Source organism: Trichoderma virens, assembly GCF_000170995.1.
Source record: "Trichoderma virens Gv29-8 chromosome Unknown TRIVIscaffold_3, whole genome shotgun sequence".
NCBI lineage: Eukaryota > Fungi > Ascomycota > Sordariomycetes > Hypocreales > Hypocreaceae > Trichoderma > Trichoderma virens.
In genome coordinates, this window is record NW_014013746.1 from 2,463,103 (window position 1) to 2,482,372 (window position 19,270).

The window sequence follows — 19,270 nt, forward strand, 5'->3', positions numbered from 1 at the left end:
TCCGCATCGTGAAAGCCCCGTCCATTTAGGGCTGTGATCGGCAGTCTATGGCCGCCGACCCATGTAAGCATGCCTATTGGGAATAGGCACGCTTGGCACAGTTATTTATTCCTTGCCAATGGAGCATTGTCACGAACTACTCGTACAATATGCGGAACAGTCAGACGCCGCATGTTGTGGGATTGCTGATTAGTGTACCTGTGATACTGTATGTCACAGAATGGCATGTAGTTTACAGACAAGTACATGCACTTTTGAGATCAGTGACTGGACACACAGACAGAGTGTACTCCGTAGCTTCCATCGTAAATGTGTATTCTGTGGCCATTGCCAGTACAAAAATCCAGAGCAGACAGAAACATACTCGTACATACGTTACCTTGGCATGAGATGTGTGTCAGAAATCTGATTCTCTTACGGCGTCTAGCAGCCAAATACGTCCGTGTCGAGTGGGATTGTCAGTTCTATTCAATGTGTTATGGTGAGTGAAACTGCTGTCAGTCAGTGCGCTCCAACGTTACATATTGTTTTTCTTCTTGGATCCCAATCCTTTTTGACCCCCGCAACCACGGGCACTAGAAACGGCTATTCAACATAGTTCTTCAACATTGAATTGCCCTCAGTTGTAACATAGCGAATGTTACATGTGGACGGTGACCTCCAGAGAAGATTCGCCCCTGAGTGTTTGGCATCGGTTCGTTCCATAATAGCGCCAAGCTAGGCAGCTCGATCTAGAATGGTGGTGGCAGCCTGTAACTGAGTAACCCGTTTCGGAAGCTCTTTGACCTCTTGCTCGGACAAAAAATCGGCCAAAGTCAACAAAAAGAGATTTCAGGCACTTGCAAGGATTTATTGAGTGATGGCTACTTCAATGTACAGTACGCGTAGACAATTGGTGTGCTTTTAATCTCTCAAGTGCGCAACGCTCGCTCTGACCCTCACCCATAATTCATACAGACGGCATTGCCAGGCATCTTATTGCCAGGCTAGGATACCCTATACAGAGTCGAATTGTATCACCTCCTCGGATTAGCATTGAATAAAACCATAAACGGGGATTTTGAATTCTATGCAAATATCGCCAAACACAAAGACATGTTACGCCAAATGAGTCTCTTGAGAAATGGAAGAAAATGAAATACCGGGCGATGAAGATTGTTGCAAAGTAATAGAACGGAGAGAGAGTGGCTTCTTAATATAGCGGTTAAGCGTATAGAAACAATACTCATCAAATTGACTTCGTCTTTTGAATATTTGATGGCGGATGATCGTCTTAGTGGCATCAGATTTGATGGTGGTGTTGTGTCAAGAACGGCTCACAATTGTGATGGATCTCGGCACAACTGATAGCAGGCTCACACACTATTTTACATTTAGAAATGGCCTCCGCTGAGACATTTATATTATACTGGATTAAAGAAAGTGGTATATTGGTGTATATTACAACCTGCATCTACTCATTTTCAGGCATTGTTCAAATGGCATATTACGACGTGTGGTGATGGAAAAGTTGTCGGTTGAGGCTACCCTAGGTAGGCAAATATGGAGGATTCAACTTCGTAAGATACTTTAAAAAAACACAACATTCTTTTCAAGGTTCCATCCAAGCTTTTGTAATCCAGCGGAAACATTTGCCTCCATAGCTGGAGGTCCACAAACTAGCGCCAGCGTATCTTCAAGATCTGCATCATTGGGTGTAGAGGGTGCTGGCGGGAGGTGCCGTTGGAGACATTCTAACCCAATATGTCCTCGTCCCATCTTCCAATCTTCGTTGAGTTTTTTGGAACTAAGAACATGCCATACATGTAGTCTTCCCTTCATATAATGGGAGAGCTGATCTATCTCTTGGCGAATGAGGATATCTTCTTCCTCTCGATTGCCATAAATGAGCCATATTTCGACTCGGCTAACCTGTTCGGATAATGGGCAAGCCAAGTACTCGTCTGCAATGGCCTTTAGCGTGGACCATATTGGGGTAATACCACTGCCACCAGCAATCATGGCGAGCCTTTTAATATTGCGAATAGAGTTGTTCGGCTTCCATTGCACCCGACCGCTACCGATGTATGTAAAATGACCGATGGGTCCCTTCAATTCCACCGTAAGCTCGTCAGTGTTTGTGTCAATGCCCATATTTTCGAGCACCATGGTCATTTGCCCCCCCGAAAACGCAGTGTCTTTTTGCGATGATTCATTTGATGGAAAGTACACCTTGATGAGAAGATCAATGAAGCCACGCTGGGTACTGCAGCTATACGGAGTATATGCTCGCTGCACAATCTCGGGTTTACCGGTTGCATCGTCGACTTTCTTTACACGCAGATAGACATGTTGTCCCACTGGTAAGCCGAGCAGTTGATCTTCATGTGGCAAGGCGAAACGAAAAATTCGCGAGTCATGAGATATCTCTCGCTTATGTACCAGACGAACTTTCTTCCACACCTTTGGCTCCAGAAATGGCTTAGATGGGTCATCTTGGGTCTCAAGTTGTGCCAGTGGAGACCTCGATGATTCTGAAGGTTGTTCAAGCTTACCAATGTGGTAATCTCTCAACATTTTCTTGGCGTCCATGGAGTGAATGGCCATAAAATCTTCTGTCGCATCTTCGCCAGCTGCTAAACGAATGGACTGTTCACCACCAGGGTGAGCCAGAAGAAACCCTGTGCCATCATATACATGGCCTTCGACAACAAACCAAGGAGATGGACCTTCCCCGTCAGCATGCTCCGCAAGCTGAGACGACGTAATAACTGTTGACAATTTGTCTGGATTTATCATTACGCCCTTGGCATCTTCATCTCCTCGGGATCCCTGGGGTTTCATAGATTCTCCGCTGAGGGAACTAGAAGATGGGCTGTTTTCTCCCAGGCGAGGGAACTTTGGGTTCAGTCCCGCTTCCTTCATACGTTGCATCCAACCACCGTTCGCATTGCCAGGTACGGTAGGATGCTCAAATCGGAGAATCTGACCATTATTCTCTCCGTGGATAGCGACTCGAAACCACCACGAATTCATCATTGAGGTGGCATTCCAATACATATCCCGTGGCATGATGCTCAGCGCTTCATCCATTGCACGTACAGCAATGAACCCAGCATCTCGAACTGCTAGCAGTGACTTGACCTCAATCTCAACCTTCCAAAAACACCAAGAAAAGCTCATATCTGTGGTGCTCAAGTCAAGTTTTCCAAAGTAAGGGTGGCTCTTGATCGGATAAATTCGGTACAAATCCTCTGGATAGCTAATGTCACAGAGTTTCCAAGTGTTCCCATCATCAAGTGTGACCTCGACGCGAGTTATACGTCGTCCACCACCCGTGTACGCGTATCCCTCTACGGGAATTTTCTGCATCATAGAAACATCAGATGCTACCTCAAGTATATCATCATGAGCAGGTGAGCAAACTGCTGCGTTCACATTGAGCTCATTGATGATATATTTGGGATCGTACCACCATTTATCTTCATTTCTTGCCTGATCTGCTGTCACTGTTGTGGGGAGAAGCTTGTTGTCAAAAAAGTGCAAGTGATGTTGGCTCTCACAGTCTGAAACCTCGATTCGTTGCAACCATTTGACCATACGCCCACCAATCTGGCCAGGGACAACCAATCTAAGAGGATAACCGTGATCCGGAGAAAGATCTTCCCCATTGAGACCCCATGATATGAGCATGCCCTTACTACGGTCCATTGCCCAGCTGAGCCTCTGAGATGTGCCATATTTTCCTTTGGGAAGCTCGTCAGCGCCCTCAAAGATGACGTGGCGCGCACGCCCAGGAACGGGCTTGTCGTAAGAGGGGTATGCAGAGAGAAGAGGGTTTTTTGGCTTGCAATAAGCGAGAATATCAGCCAGGTATACACCGGTAAAAAGGCCAGTAGATACACCTGCAGCGCCCCAATTGAATCCCAGCCCCTTAACTACCATATTCTGCTCCTTCCGACGGTTACCAGCACAGACAAGAGTCACCGGCAACGTGATAACCGGAAACTTTTCCTTGAGCTCCTGAATCGAGAACTCTAACTCCTTCTCGACAAGGCCATGAATTCGTAATTTCCATTCCTGCCCTTGCTTCAGGCTTATTCGTGGTGTGTCTCCATGACTTCGGACGTAGAATAGGTTCTGGGGAGTAAGGAACCCAGCTTTGAACAATGCGGACAAAGGAGCCTCGACGTTACATGGATGTTTCCCCGTGAGGCGAATCATCCGGCTATCTCGTGAAATCCAATGGTCAGGCGTTTGAGAGTCGGTGGGTAGTGGTAGTATCGGTTCGCTTTTTGGAATAGGGGGGTGTGAAGTGTCGTCGTTGTCTGACACGGAGGAATTTAACGGTGTTTCATGGACAATATGAGCCGTCTGCAGTTTGGCCGTTAAACTTGGACTGCATGATTGCGGTGTTGTTGGTGGTGACGACTCAGGCGATGATGGAAGTGACGAGGGCCAGTCCTCTCCACTCTCAGAGCGGGAGTCTACCAACTGATCCATGGATATGCTGAGCGTATTGTAATAGGCAAAGAATTATGACGCGAATTAATAAATATAGCAATTCTGGTATCTGCAGAGTTTGGCAAAATCTCTAAAAGAGTTGGACGAGATTATGAACATGTCAAAATTGAGAGAATCACTATAGGAATTTCTTTTCGGGAGCTGTAGGAGGAGGAAGTACACGGGGATTAATGATTCACCCAAAAGTTGATAATGACTGTAAAATACCATATCAAGTTAACTATGAGAATTCGCTGACAAAATTTGTTGTCCTACCATATGCACGACCCTACAGGCATGCCAGCCTGAAAAGACTCAAAAACACTATATTGTTGATAGAACTTACGATTCGCATTTCGTGGGACTGTTTTTGGCTAAGCTCACCCTAGGGGTGTCCATTGGCGCGAGCACAGGGGCCCCAGTACCGCTGTGGCCAATAAACATCCAGCGATAACGTCCCAGCAAGTCGCTTGCTTATTTCAGTAATTTCCCATTCGCCTCTTGGATATCGACGGGCAGATAAACAATGGAGCCTTTGTCGGACCTGTACTTCGTAGGGAGTCCGGAAAAGCATACCCCATACTCTTTCCTAAATCGCTATCTAGATTGGGTTTCTCCGCGGAATGCTAGCGCGCTAGTTCATGCAGTTAATATGCCCAAGTGTAATAGAATCTGGCTGGACGACAAATCGATAAATGCATATCATGATCAGCCTAAACTAAAGATAGGAATAGAGATCTCATCAAATCATCTTTATCACCATAACCTACGTATATCAGCGACCTACGATTCATATCTCTAATCTATCTACTTGCAACGGCTGGATCCTGCAGCTTAGTTTGATATGTCATTGGTCTTCTGGCCATGAAAAGATAAATGATAATTCAAGTTCTTCCGAGGAGTTGAACAGACAACGGAGTGCACTGTTGCTCTGTAGTGAAGATGGATTCTAATCAGCCACACGCAAGTCCTCGGAGTGCCAATGTTGCATTTGTGTCCCCCACCCCAAGGAAACCAGCACTGCTTCTGCTGCCTCATTGCTGAAGAACAAGGAAAAGACATGCCCACCTCTCACAATAAAACTACTCAACTTGCCTGGACTGCACCTAGTTTCTGAAAGATGCTATTTTACCCAGAGATTTTCATATTAAAAAAAAATAAAATGAATGGAATAGCTCCCGATACTCCTTCAGGGTCAGAGACCCTTTTGAGAAGGCCTAAGAAACGTGCTGCAGTTATCGGACTTGGCATGGTTGGCATCGCCTTTATCGAAAAGCTTCTCAAATACGATCTTGATAGTGGCCGCGATGAGTGGGAAGTCACTGTATTCGGAGAAGAATCACATATTGCATATAACCGTGTTGGCCTTACACAGTACTTTACGAATCGCTCCACTGAGAGCCTCTACCTAAATCCACTACAATGGTATTCATCACATTCAGAGGGAAAATTCACATATCATACCTCGGACCCCGTTATTTCGATTGACCACCACGCCAAATCTCTCAAAACAGCCAATGGACTGCATTTCAAATATGATGAATGCATCCTCGCCACCGGCTCTAATGCGGCATTGCCACCGTATATTTCATCGCAACAATTCCAGAAAAATCGAGGATGTTTTGTTTACAGAACGATCAAAGACCTTGACGATATCATCGGGTATGCAGTAAATGCGCCCAGAGTCATTGGGCATCGTATTCGCAAAGCAGCTGTCATTGGTGGTGGCCTTCTCGGATTAGAAGCTGCCAAGGCCCTCCTTGACCTTGAGGAGATAGACCAAGTTGTCCTTGTAGAGAGGAACCGCTGGGTACTTAGTCGCCAACTTGACCGAGAAGGTGGCATGTTAGTATTGGAAAAGGTCAGGGCACTTGGTGTTGAAGTTTTGCTTCAGGCCCAAGTTCGAAATCTCTTATGGAATGACGAGGGCAGACTCACTGGCCTCCTTCTTCAGGGTAACGATGGGCTGCAAGATCAAAAATACGATGTCGATATGATCGTATTTGCTGTTGGGATCAAACCACGAGATGATCTCGCCAGAATTACCCCCATAGCAGTAGCCAGTCAAGGTGGCGGATTTATCGTCGATACTCACCTCCAAACTAATCTACCCAATATATATGCTATTGGAGAATGTGCCAACTTTCTTGACGAAACTTTTGGCCTCATTGCTCCTGGTGTCGAGATGGCTGAGATTCTCGCCTTCAACTTGACAGAAGGACCGTACCACAGCATGAGAGAGATGAAAGCTCCCAATACCAGCACCAAGCTCAAACTGATGGGCGTTGATGTCGCTTCCTTTGGTGATTTCTTTGCAGACCAGGGAAAGATCAGCAAACCACTACCAGGATCGATAAGCGCTCATGCGGCTCGCAAGGTTCAAGCAACACCTCATACTCCAGACGAGATAAAGAAAAAAGTCAAAGCACTAACATATCGAGATCCATTCTCGGATGTCTACAAGAAATACATCTTTACGGCAGACGGCAAATACATCATAGGAGGCATGATGGTTGGTGACGTAAAAGATTATGTCAAGCTCGTTGCCCTGTGTAATATGGGCAAACCCATAGAAAAACCTCCAGCTGAATTCATAATCGGTGCCTCAAAAGAGGGTGAAGAGGAAGGTGACGATTTGCCTAATGATGCTCAAGTCTGCAGTTGCCACAACGTGAGCAAAGGCGACATTGTGGAGTGTGTGAAGACCGGTGGTGTTCGTTCCTTTGGAGAGATGAAATCTTCAACAAAGTGCGGGATGGGTTGCGGAGGCTGTGTGCCTCTGGCTACTAGCATTTTCAATAGAGCACTCAAGGACGCTGGTGTTGAAATCTCCAACCATCTCTGCAAGGACTTCGCCTACTCACGGCAAGAACTATACCAAATTGTCAAGTTTAGAAGGCTCAAAGACTTCACGGCGGTAATGAAAGTCGTTGGCAAAAAGGCTGACGGCCTTGGTTGTGAAGTTTGCAAGCCGGCCGTTGGTTCTATCCTCAGCTCTTTATACAACGAGAACATCATGAAACCTTCACTGCGACAGACACAAGATACGAATGATCGATATCTCGCCAACGTGCAGCGGGATGGTACGTATTCGGTCGTTCCGCGTCTTCCCGCTGGTGAGGTTACCCCAGCAGGACTCAAGGTTATTGGAGACGTCGCAGAAAAATTTGGATTATATACGAAAATCACAGGTGGTCAACGCATCGATATGTTTGGTGCAAAGAAGCAAGACCTGCCCCAAATATGGGAATTTCTCATCAATGCCGGCTTTGAGAGCGGCCATGCCTACGGAAAAGCACTTCGGACAGTCAAATCATGTGTCGGCAATACCTGGTGCCGATACGGAGTAGGCGACTCAGTCGGCCTTGCTGCTGAACTTGAGAATCGCTATAAGGGCCTACGGGCCCCCCACAAATTCAAGGGTGGTGTATCTGGATGTGTCCGAGAATGCGCCGAAGCACAAGGCAAAGACTTTGGTCTCATTGCTACGCCGAAGGGCTGGAATGTCTTTGTAGGCGGTAACGGGGGTGCAAAACCTCGTCACGCTGAACTACTCGTTGAGGACGTAACTCGACGGGAAGCAGTTAAAATCCTTGACCGCTTCCTTATTTTTTACATTCAATCAGCTGACAAACTCGAGAGGACGGCTCGGTGGATTGAAAAGTACCCTGGCGGTCTCAAGGGCCTCAAAGAAGTTATCGTTGACGACAAGCTGGGTATATGTGCCGACCTGGAAAAGCAGATGGAAGTACTTGTTGGCTCATATCACTGTGAATGGACGAATGTTGTCAATAATCCAGATCGACGAAAGGCCTTCAAACAGTTTGCCAACACAGATGAAACACAGACGGTATCAGAGAAAATCACAGAGCGGGCACAGAAACGTCCTGTAGATTGGCCCGAGGACAGTTCACCTCTTCATTTCAGTTTACTAGATATCGCCAAGGATGCTAAGTGGGAATGGCGATCTATCTGTAGACTGTCTAACTTGGACCGCCAGAGTGATGCACCGACATCAGTGGCTGTCAAATATGGTGAGGTTCAGTTGGCAGTGTGGAACATACCTGGTCGTGGCTTGCGAGCATCACAAAATATGTGTCCTCATAAGAAAGCGTTTGTGCTAGCAGATGGCCTCGTAGGTGAAGATGAGCATGGTAGGGAGTACGTATCATGTCCATTACACAAGAGGAACTACTTATTGAATCCCAAAGCAGCTGAGGGAGGCGGAAGCTGCTCGGATGCCGACTACTCTATCATGACGTTTGAAGCCAAGGCAGATGAGGAGAATGATGTTATACTTCTCTATCTTCCACCTACAGAAGCACTCGATGCAGTACTCTCAACACGGAAGTGGATGCTACGGAGAGCAGGCGAAGAGCTGAAGCTCTTGACAAAGGATTCAGAGCAAGCAGTTGAGCTAGTGGAGCCACTCCCACTTGGCAAGATGGCAGATCCATTGCTGAACCCCCTTCTCGCAACTCCGGTTAAAGTCTGTGGTAATAGTGGTACACTTGACTGGTAGAAATAGCCGATAGAACCCTGCCGTAAGGTGTATCGTCTAAGGTGTTTTTCTGCACTTCTATTTCATATTAATATTGCCTTCATTCTTTATCATTGTGTTGGCACTTTCAATCCTAGAAGTAGATAAGACCAGGCATGGACGTTTTACCGGCCCAATAAATAGCCTATTGATCTCTGCTGTGTTTAAACTCTGCCGTAGAAGCCTCTGAGAAGTAGATTCACAGGTCACCTAGAACCTTCGAGGACACTGCCACTGATGCGACTTGGGTATAGACTACGCGTCTAACAATGCCGTTTATGAAAGCAATAATATCAGCATCACTTACTTTTCCGGTAGTCTTTGTTTCGCTTATCTCCACTCTACGGCAAAAAGTTCACTTATCAGTGCAAAATTCCACTACCACTACTACGACCTAGCTCTACTTCTAAGCGGGCAAGGTCCTGCTATTCCACCCCCTCACTGGCCTATCACCATGAGTCCTCTTATCAGTGCTACTGTTCTTCACCCCTCTCTGAGAAGATCCCGGGGTATTATTTAGAAGTTCTGCCAGAGGGTTTGTAGACTCATATCCTTGACTATGCGTCAAGAGGCTCTCTGGGGATCGCAGATTATGCAGCCATGTACATATGCAATAATGGCGTGCTATTAATCTTCCCCCTGGTACAGTGGCTTGTATCCCACTTCCATTCACGGAGAATATCTATTTTAAGTTGAATTTTGCATCTCCGGTTTGATTATCTCTGTATCGACTCTAGCGATAAGCCCACATGTGATATTCCAGGTCCTTATCTGTCTCAAGATTGTATCTCAGATGAACCCTCTATGAACGTGGTAATACTACATCAAGAGTTTAGGGTTGTTTTGAAATATAATGTCTAGAATATTTAAACTTAGTTGAAGCAGAAGGAAAACATTATTGACCCAGTATAAGATCAGATATTTTATACTCTATATTTGGCCGATGTTATTTTCAAAAATTGCGATATATCTTTAATCCAATATTCAAGCAAAAAATGTTAGTCTGCATATTTTATGTTAAGGAACACCCAATATTAACATCTGCTGTGTGATAGCCTGAGTTTGAAGAAAGAAACATACCGACACCCGTTTCGAGACGGCCCTTAAACCCCTGTCTATACTACGGCTTCCAAGATTGTTTTTATATCATAAATATCCAACGAAGAAAAAGACATCACAGACTTCTGGTATGGAGGCAAACAGTGGCTGCAGTACACCACAGTCTGCCACTCAAGATGACAAGAAAATTTATGAGGTCACCAAAGAGATCGTTCCGAGGCAATCCCCATCAATCAACAGTGGCTCTCATCAGAGTATATTCTTTGTGCCACAGAAAGACATCGACACTATTGATTCCACTGCGGGCCGAAGAATAAAAAATAATGGAAAAGAATGGAATGCCACACCGGCCGGTGACCATAAGTTCCAATGGTCTTCATTATGGCGGAGAGCTGAAGTCAACCCTTTAAATGGGAAAAGCTTTACATTTCCTATTTTCCGAATCTGGGACGATACATACTCTACAGCCTTTTGGCTGGCTACTCTCGGATTTTTTGTGGCTTTCTTCTCTTGGTTTGCGTTTTCTCCACTTGTCCCAGAGGCAGTGAAAGCAGATCTAAACCTCACCCAAGATCAAGTCACCAACTCCAACCTTGCTTCCCTCGGTGGCACAGCAATTGTGCGTCTCATTGCTGGCCCGGCTTGTGATAAGTTTGGCCCTCGAAAAGTTCTAGCTGTTTTGCTCATTTTGGGAGCCATCCCATCTGGCTTAGCAGCGTTGGTGACGAATATTCGAGGGCTAGAAGCAGTGAGATTTTTCATCTCTATTCTCGGAGGAACTTTTGTTCCAACCCAGGCTTACACTACGACTTTTTTCGATAAGTCCATCGTTGGTACTGCTAATGCCTTTTCAGGCGGATGGGGTAACCTGGGTGGTGGTGTGACTGTTGCTGTGATGATCGGGCTCTATCAGCGATATATCAAGGCTGGTTACAGTGCTCATATTGCGTGGCGTCTCTGTTTTGTCACAGTTCCTGTACCGTGCCTTATCCTTGTCGCTATCATCATTTTAATTCTTGGAAAAGACCAACCTAATGGCAAATGGTCAGCTCGGAGACAGCCCCAGACCGCAGCTATAGAGTATGGCCAGGGGGGACAAGCTGGGTGCAGACTTGAAGGAACTGCAACCCAAGAACTTGTGGATTGTGACAACAACCTTGTTCAAAACCCCACCAACTCCCGAATACCCAATACAAAGTCCGACGAGCATCTCACAGTAGTTAGCATCGATACTGCGCAGCCGGAACCACTGACGCTTCCAGCGCTGCTCGCGATCCTTACTGATCTCCGCGTTTGGGCATGTGCTATATGCTACCTACTCACCTTTGGTCTTGAGACGGCGATGGACGCAGCTCTGCCGGGTTTGATTAATAGCTTGTTCGTCAGCGAGTCATTTACTATCGTGGACGCCGCTTATGCAGCATCCACGTACGGTCTCATGAATTTGTTTGCCCGACCACTTGGTGGTATCATATCGGACATTCTCTATGCCCAGTTTGGCCTGCGCGCTAAGATGTACTGGCTCTTGGCCACGGCTCTCTCTCAAGGAATCGCTATGATCGGCCTTGGATTTTACGTGAATAAAAACCAGGCAACTATCGGTGGTGTCATTGGCTTCATTGTGGCCATTGCAATCACAGGTTTCGCAGCCAACGGTGCCTGTTACTCAATCTATGGTCACCTGCGCCCGAAGAACATCGGTGCTGTTGCCGGCATTGTTGGCGCTGGCGGAAACATTGGGGGCCTGTTTTACACCTTGATATTCAAGTTCCAGCCAGGAGTTCACCTCCCCCCATCCCAGAGCTATCCTCAGGGTTACAATTCGTTAGGGAAAAAGTTTTGGATCGCAGGGTTATTCAACGCGGTGGCTGTGGTGCCACTTTTCTTTGTACAGCTGGGCGATGCCGTATAGGATGGTAGATGACCAGAGAGGTTTTTGTGAATTAAGGACTGTATATTTGCAGACATGCAGCGTCGTACTTTTCCTGTTTTCTCTTTATTTATTTTTTCTTTCTTAGGCAACAAAGAGTTCATAGTCATATGGTTAAAATAAATACAGGGTTCATATTAAACGTTGTGAAGCCCTTTTTCGCATTTCGCGTTTCGGCTTTGTTTGGTGAAGCCGCCCGTTGAGACCCATATCGCTTTTAGCAAGTTGTGGAGACGGACATGATATTCCATTTAGTTGGAATGGCATCATGTATAAATGCCCATTATTGTGTTAACAAGCTGACTAAATGACTCTAACCATCCAATTCCTATAAATAATAAGGCTGTTCATTTTATATATAGCGGAAAAAATAGAAGAAAATCACATGAGAAGCCTACGTTGAGCTTCTGCTCGTCTTTCGTCATGCAAAGAAATCTTTCTATAATTCACATGGCTGCCGAATCTGTTGGCTGCTATGTACCCTTCTCTAAGGTATTGGGAGAGAAAGCTGATATCCCATCACTCCCACCATCGCAGAATTCGAAGAATACATCGACAACCACCGCCCCGTCCTCTCTTGATGGTGTAGACATGCCTGCCTTGCTAAATAGGTCACTAGTTATTCACCCCTACCTGGTTGATCATGCGAGTGGTAGCTACCTCCATCTTGCTGATGGCCGCTCTATCCTCGATGCTTGCGGAGGAGCAGCTGTAGCTGTAATTGGTCACGGCAATGCCGAAGTAATCGCAGCCACCGCAGCTCAGATGCAACGCACAAGCTACATCCACACAGGCGCGTATACAACCACGGCAGCTGAAGATTTAGCAAAATTTGTTCTCGAATGCACCACAGCTGTCAATGGCAAGGGAATTCAATTCACTCACGGCTTGAAGAGAGCCTTTTTTGTAGGCAGCGGCAGTGAGGCAAACGAATCGGCTCTCAAAATTGCGCGGCAGTATTTCTTTGAAAAAGGCGAGCTACAACGACAACATTACGTATCACGTCGCCAGGCATACCATGGGAATACGTTTGGTTCCATGTCTATATCATCGGTGGTAGGGCGTCGCATACCGTATGAAGGCGTTCTTTTGCCGAATATATCATTTGTCGATCCTGCGTTTGAGTATCACTATCGCCGCGACAACGAAACAGAAGAAGAATATGCAGAGAGATTGGTGCGCGAGCTGGAGGAGCATTTCTTAGAGATTGGACCTGAAAAGATTATTTCTTTTATGTGAGTCTGCTGTCTCTCATGCTTAGTTTAGCCTCTACTTCTAACGATTGCCTCCACTTCAGCGCTGAGCCAGTAGTCGGCGCTACATCTGGTTGTGTGACGGCTCCCAAAGGTTACTTTAGCGGCGTTCGCTCCCTTTGCGACAAGTATGGCATATTGCTGCATTTTGATGAAGTTCTGTGTGGTATGGGCCGCACAGGATCATACTTTGCCTTTGAACAAGAGGATGGTGGCGTCTTACCCGACATTGTTACCATCGGGAAGGGCTTGGGTGGCGGATACGTCCCAATCGCGGCCATGCTAGTTAATGACAGAATAGTTGACACTCTACGACGGGGTTCATCCGTCTTCAACCATGGACACACATTTCAGGCACATCCAACAGCATGCTCAGCGGCACTTGCTGTACAGAAAATTATTCGACGGGAGGGGCTAGTGTCTAGATGCGGCGACATGGGCATCAAGCTAGGGCAATGTCTCCGTGCTGAGTTCGGGCACCGCCAGTATGTGGGTGATATCCGTGGTCGCGGTTTATTATGGGCACTCGAGTTTGTCAAGGACAAGAAAACGAAAACTCCTTTTGAGGCGTCGATTGGATTTGGGGCCCAGATCCACCAAGCTGCATTCGACTTGGGCGTGGCGGTATATCCGTGTGTGGGAACGGTAGATGGCGTCGTTGGAGATCATATCCTCCTTGCGCCTCCGTTCAACATATCAGAAATTGAGCTGGATATCATGGTTTCGACACTTCGGCGTGCTTATCATGAGGTGGAGTTACGCTATGATACTGTAACCAACGGAGACCAGCCAGCCTCATAGCCTGACTTAGTTATACAAAGAGTGATATATTAAAACAATATTGCTTGATAAAGTCATAATAGAATTATAGTTTGAGCAATCGAATTTACATGCTCCGATTTCATAGCCCAAATGCAGTCGTCGCAAACTCGATATTATACTACTGCCGCCGAATGAGCAGCGTAATCCCACGGAACAGTTTCCGATTCAAATGAGATACCCATCTGATCTTCCCACAAAGGCCAGATTGCATTCCACGCATTGCCATCACCATCATAGTATAAGATTGTATCATGTTGAGATTGTACCTGGAGCTGGTACTGAGTTGGATCCTGAACGCCCGTCACCTCAGATACGGAGTGGTTTCCGGCAACAGGAGCCCCAAGCCCGTCGTTGACGCTATTTGACCTAGGAGTTATCGGGGGATCTCTTGTGTGATCTTGAGGCTCTCCGTGAGTATCGGCTTCTGCATCGGAAAGAAAGGTAGATGCACTGTGGTTAATGATCGCTTCTAATGCCTGAAAGTCTGCGCGAGTTTTTCCAAAGAACTTTTCCCGGTCACGACTAGCCTTCTCATGGAGTTGCTGGGTGGTCTCTATAGCTGTCCACCAACGGGCTCCTATCTCCCACTGTCTACGAAAGCGATCGAGATAAACTTTGTCGGCTTTAAAGTCTGCTGCGGCATTCATGCTTCGGCCTAGATTCATCCGGGGGAAATACAAGACGTACGAATTCATAGTGGCGGCCGAGAAAGCGCAGAAACCGGAAAAGGGCGTTGAAAACGGCGCCGCTGCAGCATCCAACCGACGAAGGATATCGGTGATGTGTGCCGACGATGAGAATAGTTCATATGCTCTTTCTTCCCACCATCCAGGGGGTGCCTCAAGTGCTAGGAGGGGCGGATCAACCGGTCCCGAAGGTTCGGACGTGGGGGTAGGGAGAAAAGGGATATACTCACGCCCTAGAAATAGACGGCTAGTTTTCACCGTTAGACAATCTAGGAAGTTAAATGCAGAGGGCAAATGTTACCAGAGATGATATATCAGATTGAGATATGCAAAACCATGTGCCTGTCCGAGGCTAGCGTGAACCTCCACTGCTGTATCTGGAAATCGAACGCAAACGTCATGTCTTTCACGCCACTCCCGCAATTCTTCGTATAAAGAAAGCCAGATGGAGCCACGTTCCCACGGAGATACAAATTGGTGGCGAACGGGTTGTCGCCGACGACCGCCTCCGGCTACCCACTGTAGGATCTTGGACCAAACATCATACCCTTGAACAATAAGCGTATAGACTCTATCCAAGTCGCTATAATTGGCTTGATCCATGCTTGTGCCGTATTCAATATGTGGGTAGAAGCGGGAAGTCGTCTGGCCAAATGCAAAGTCTCGCTGTCCAACAGGCCAGTGCACTTCTACAGACGGAAGGGGAAGAGCCAGCGGCTGAGGTTTTCCACAGAAGACAAGTCTATCCATGACGAAGCAGGCCCAGAATGTGCGGTTCTGGATTTCACTCTGCAGTTCTGTGGTGCTACGTGGCTTTGGAAGGGCATTGAGCAGCTGAATCGATCTTATCGCCATCCCTATGACACGTCTAAGTATTAGGACGATAATTGGCGTTTTCCGTAAGTATCAAGAAAGGGAGAGCCCCGAGATTCGGGCAAAACGTACCGCTATCTGCCCACGCCTTAAATGTTCTGCCGCATCCCCACTCATACATTGCTATAACCAGAAGTGTCTGGATTGTGAAGACATCTGGATGATCAATGATTGACATGCTGGATCTCGCCGACAGTATGTAGTCATCTGTGGGATGTTCATCCTCAAGCCATGGAGCACAGAGTGCCAACAAAGCGAAACAAAGACCTTTTAAAGTAGCTCTGTAGCTAGTAGCGTTGTGTTGACCGGTGATGTCCACTGCATCCCCATTCAAGTATTTTAAGCCCTGTAAAAAACTTGGAAGATGCAGAAAATTCAGCTCTGGAAATTGTATCACAAATGCGTTTGCGGCCTTGGTAACGCGATGTATGAATTCTTTCTGTGAGCTGTTCGAATTTTCCTTCTCGCCTATTTCCCGTTGACGATCTGGAGAAAAAGTTTTCCTCCTCTGTGTCCAAGAGGCAGCCCCAGGCTCAACAGGGCCACTTTCAGATGTGCCTAAAGAAATCTCGTGATTCCGGGACGGTTTGTGACTAATAATGGGATTCTCTCATTACTATTTAGTCCTCTAGGATAACGGTGCTACATACGCTGCTAATGATTTCTTCCGCTTTATGATGGGGCGTGTGAGGGTACATGCGTGAATGATTCTGGCTGATCCCTCTTTCATACAGCTTTGGCACGGTGGCAAGCCATCATGGACGCATTTGATTTTAGCTTTCCTTGATAGATAGTTAGCGACAATATCAGCTGGAACATCTCGTCCTCTGAACTCTTGAAGTACAAGGGCAGGAGCATACTACCTGACCCAAGGCTCATCTAGAAGGATCCAACACAGTATACTAACCTACACCTCGCACATGCAATTGTTGTCCGTACCATGTCGCTTCAGGAACACTTGCGCCGGGTCTCCCTTCAGATCCGGAAAATGGCTGGCTTTTCCCGCAATATCGTTACCCTTTTTTCCCTCGCATCGGATGGCTGGTGGAGGGGGTTGCGCGAGGGTGGTGAAGGAAAAAGACGCGTCGGATCCCGGCTTTCGCATTTACTTGGTATTACGGAGTGAGATGAACCGCAGTTTGTTTTAAGCTGACCCTACTAATCCAAATGGGGATCTAGCCCACTGGTAGCGTCGCGTTTCGGGTTTCCCAAAATCTTGGTCACAGTTGTGGATGAGAATGGATCGAAAGATAAGAACTGAGATATAAGTCTTGAGTGACCTGGCATTTCTACAGTCAGGATACTAAGATTCCACCGGCGCTGTTAACTAAGTGCAGAATACTATATAACGCATATCACGATGATTATTCAGACGAAAGAGACCACAAAGCCTCGAATTCGAGATCTTGGCTATGCGCCGGGAAGGTTCGCACCAGGGCCCCAAAATTCTATTTTGGATGTGAATGGTTAGGATGCTTTCTTGTGCCAAAGGATTTGTATAATTAATTACTTACCATTACTCTATAGGCGTTAAAGTTGGTCAAGTTACCATTCACCAAGAGCCCGGCATTCATACAGGAGTCACCGTTATCTTACCTCGCGGCCCTGAAGACACTGCCCTCTCTCCATGCTATGCCGCCACCCATGGCCTGAATGCTGCTGGCGAAATGACGGGTGCTCATATGATATACGAATGGGGTCACATTGCTTGTGTTAGTTCAGTCATTAACCTTACGAAACGGTGAAATGGCTGCTAAGTCATTTCCAGCCAATTGCAATTACAAACACCATCAGCATAGGGAAAGTTTACGATGCCCTGTTCTTATGGTGCATGGAACAGTCTCAAAAGAGGGGAGAGAGTGACTTAGAAGCTTTACGACGGTTTACGATCCCAGTTGTAGCAGAAACATTCGATGGATACCTCAACGATATCTGCGCGTCAGTCGTAGACAGGGAAATAGTAAATAAGGCCATAGCCGCAGCACAGCATCAGCCCAAGGTTCTTGAGGGCAACCATGGAGGGGGTACCGCTATGATTTGCTCTGGTTACAAGGGCGGAACAGGCACAAGCTCGCGTATTGTTCCTGGCCCGCAGAAGAACTACGCTCTAGGTGTTGTTGTGCAAGCTAATCACGGCGGGCGACCGGACCTACGAATCGCCGATGTCCCAGTGGGACGGCTCTTGATGGATGAAGATCGGAAGAAGGCAGCTGGGGAAACCAACAAGAAACCAGAGGTTCCTGAGGGTGGAAAAGCTATGGAAGGCAGTAAGTTATTTGCATTTTGAAAGTGCGGGAATATTAACTTACATTCCACGCAGGTATTATAGTGATTGTAGCGTAAGCTTTACTACTTCTCCGGCAACACAAAATATCTTCACTAAATATACTAATTAACTACAGAACCGATGCACCACTACTTCCACATCAACTAAAAAGAATTGCTCAACATGCTGGAATGGGTGTTGCTCAGGTAGATATGATCATTTCAACTCGACTTTCTACATTTTTGCTGATATTAATATAGGTCAGCGGCCACTCAGCTGGGCGGAACTTTTCCGGCGAGATCTTTTTGGCTTTTTCAACTGGAACCTCACCAAACAAACTTGCCGAGGCGTCAAACGGGATGTCCTATTTGCCACCTGTAGAGACCCAAGGAGTGGAAACCGTCAGAAATGAAACCATTGATGCATTACTATACGCTGTATCAGAGGCTACTGAAGAGGCCATTCTGAATGCTCTATGTCAGGCTGAAACTTTGACAGGATTTCAAGGGAGGACAATTGAAGCCCTTCCTCTGGACAGAGTGCAGGCTTTATTAAACAGGTATATGATACCTAAAGAATAGTTCAAGTCTTGAATATCGACAAATATTGCTCTTACTATTTAAATATATTTTCCCCCCATTATAAATTTGATATAATAGAGCGACCATTTTTTAGAAGATTGTCCCAACTTCTCGAATGTTCTACTGATATGTAGTCTGTATGTGCTTGAACATTACAAGTAGGTAGTCTCAAGGAGATCCCAGCCACATGTGTCTATCATAAAAGCATCTATGGTTTGATTAGATTGCCTCATTCTACCCGTAACACTCATAATGACCATTTCTGAATAATATAAATGCAAGTTTTTGAAATGCCATGGTGGATAGTGTTGAAATCTTTCTTGGAACTCCTCTGAGCCATTTTCAGGTCCTCAGATTTTGGACTCCTTATTCAACGGTCTTTGTTGCAAATTTTGATGTGATGTCTAACTTGTATTTTAGCTTTATTTTGGAGTGTTATGGCGTTATCATTGCTTCCGGCTTCATAGATTTCTACATGTTGTCATCCTGTGTCCCATTCGCGGCATTCTCTTCCCACAACCTTTGGCAATAGATCCATTCTGGAGTCTCACCAATCTCAATTCGAATTCGTGTGGCTACTGATAAAGCAATAGTTGCTCCAATTTTGGAAAAAGTTAGGTACTAATCACAATTTCACGTGTCACCCATTTTCATTTCCCAAAGTCCCATCCGGTGGACAGAGAAGTTAATGGCGTATCTGGCCAACAGTGGAGGTGAGAAAACGCACCAAATGCAATATCCGAACCGCCATCCTGTAAGTGCTTGGTAATAGGAAGCC

At 46.4% G+C, this 19,270-nt stretch overlaps 7 protein-coding genes across 7 annotated transcripts; 5 read left to right on the forward strand and 2 right to left on the reverse strand.

Annotated features, from left to right (window-relative positions):
• Positions 1-1,369: 1,369 nt before the first annotated feature.
• On the reverse strand, positions 1,370-4,482 carry TRIVIDRAFT_177810 (uncharacterized protein; the record flags this gene model as incomplete). The annotated part of the gene is made up of 1 exon (XM_014104582.1): positions 1,370-4,482. The coding sequence occupies one exon, from the start codon at positions 4,480-4,482 to the stop codon at positions 1,570-1,572; it is 2,913 nt and encodes a 970-aa protein (XP_013960057.1).
• Positions 4,483-5,644: 1,162 nt separating this feature from the next.
• TRIVIDRAFT_177811 (uncharacterized protein) lies at positions 5,645-6,917 on the forward strand (the record flags this gene model as incomplete). Its single annotated transcript, XM_014104583.1, has 1 exon — positions 5,645-6,917. A coding segment is annotated over one exon (1,272 nt), but the record flags the coding sequence as incomplete, so codon positions are not given.
• Positions 6,918-7,213: 296 nt separating this feature from the next.
• TRIVIDRAFT_168068 (uncharacterized protein) lies at positions 7,214-9,182 on the forward strand (the record flags this gene model as incomplete). Its single annotated transcript, XM_014104584.1, has 1 exon — positions 7,214-9,182. One exon carries the CDS (start codon positions 7,214-7,216, stop codon positions 9,002-9,004), a length of 1,791 nt encoding a protein of 596 aa, XP_013960059.1.
• Positions 9,183-10,454: 1,272 nt separating this feature from the next.
• Positions 10,455-11,993, forward strand: TRIVIDRAFT_14210 (uncharacterized protein; the record flags this gene model as incomplete). Its single annotated transcript, XM_014103799.2, has 2 exons — positions 10,455-11,161; positions 11,306-11,993. Coding segments are annotated over 2 exons (1,395 nt in total), but the record flags the coding sequence as incomplete, so codon positions are not given.
• Positions 11,994-12,602: 609 nt separating this feature from the next.
• Positions 12,603-14,075, forward strand: TRIVIDRAFT_189564 (uncharacterized protein; the record flags this gene model as incomplete). Its single annotated transcript, XM_014104585.1, has 3 exons — positions 12,603-13,246; positions 13,309-14,014; positions 14,049-14,075. The coding sequence occupies 3 exons, from the start codon at positions 12,603-12,605 to the stop codon at positions 14,073-14,075; spliced, it is 1,377 nt and encodes a 458-aa protein (XP_013960060.1).
• A 124-nt stretch (positions 14,076-14,199) lies between these two features.
• On the reverse strand, positions 14,200-16,587 carry TRIVIDRAFT_144978 (uncharacterized protein; the record flags this gene model as incomplete). The annotated part of the gene is made up of 5 exons (XM_014104586.1): positions 14,200-15,019; positions 15,074-15,629; positions 15,718-16,213; positions 16,292-16,427; positions 16,553-16,587. The coding sequence occupies 5 exons, from the start codon at positions 16,585-16,587 to the stop codon at positions 14,200-14,202; spliced, it is 2,043 nt and encodes a 680-aa protein (XP_013960061.1).
• A 418-nt stretch (positions 16,588-17,005) lies between these two features.
• On the forward strand, positions 17,006-18,492 carry TRIVIDRAFT_143642 (uncharacterized protein; the record flags this gene model as incomplete). The annotated part of the gene is made up of 6 exons (XM_014104587.1): positions 17,006-17,111; positions 17,173-17,357; positions 17,414-17,912; positions 17,966-17,984; positions 18,048-18,117; positions 18,172-18,492. 6 exons carry the CDS (start codon positions 17,006-17,008, stop codon positions 18,490-18,492), a joined length of 1,200 nt encoding a protein of 399 aa, XP_013960062.1.
• Positions 18,493-19,270: the final 778 nt, after the last annotated feature.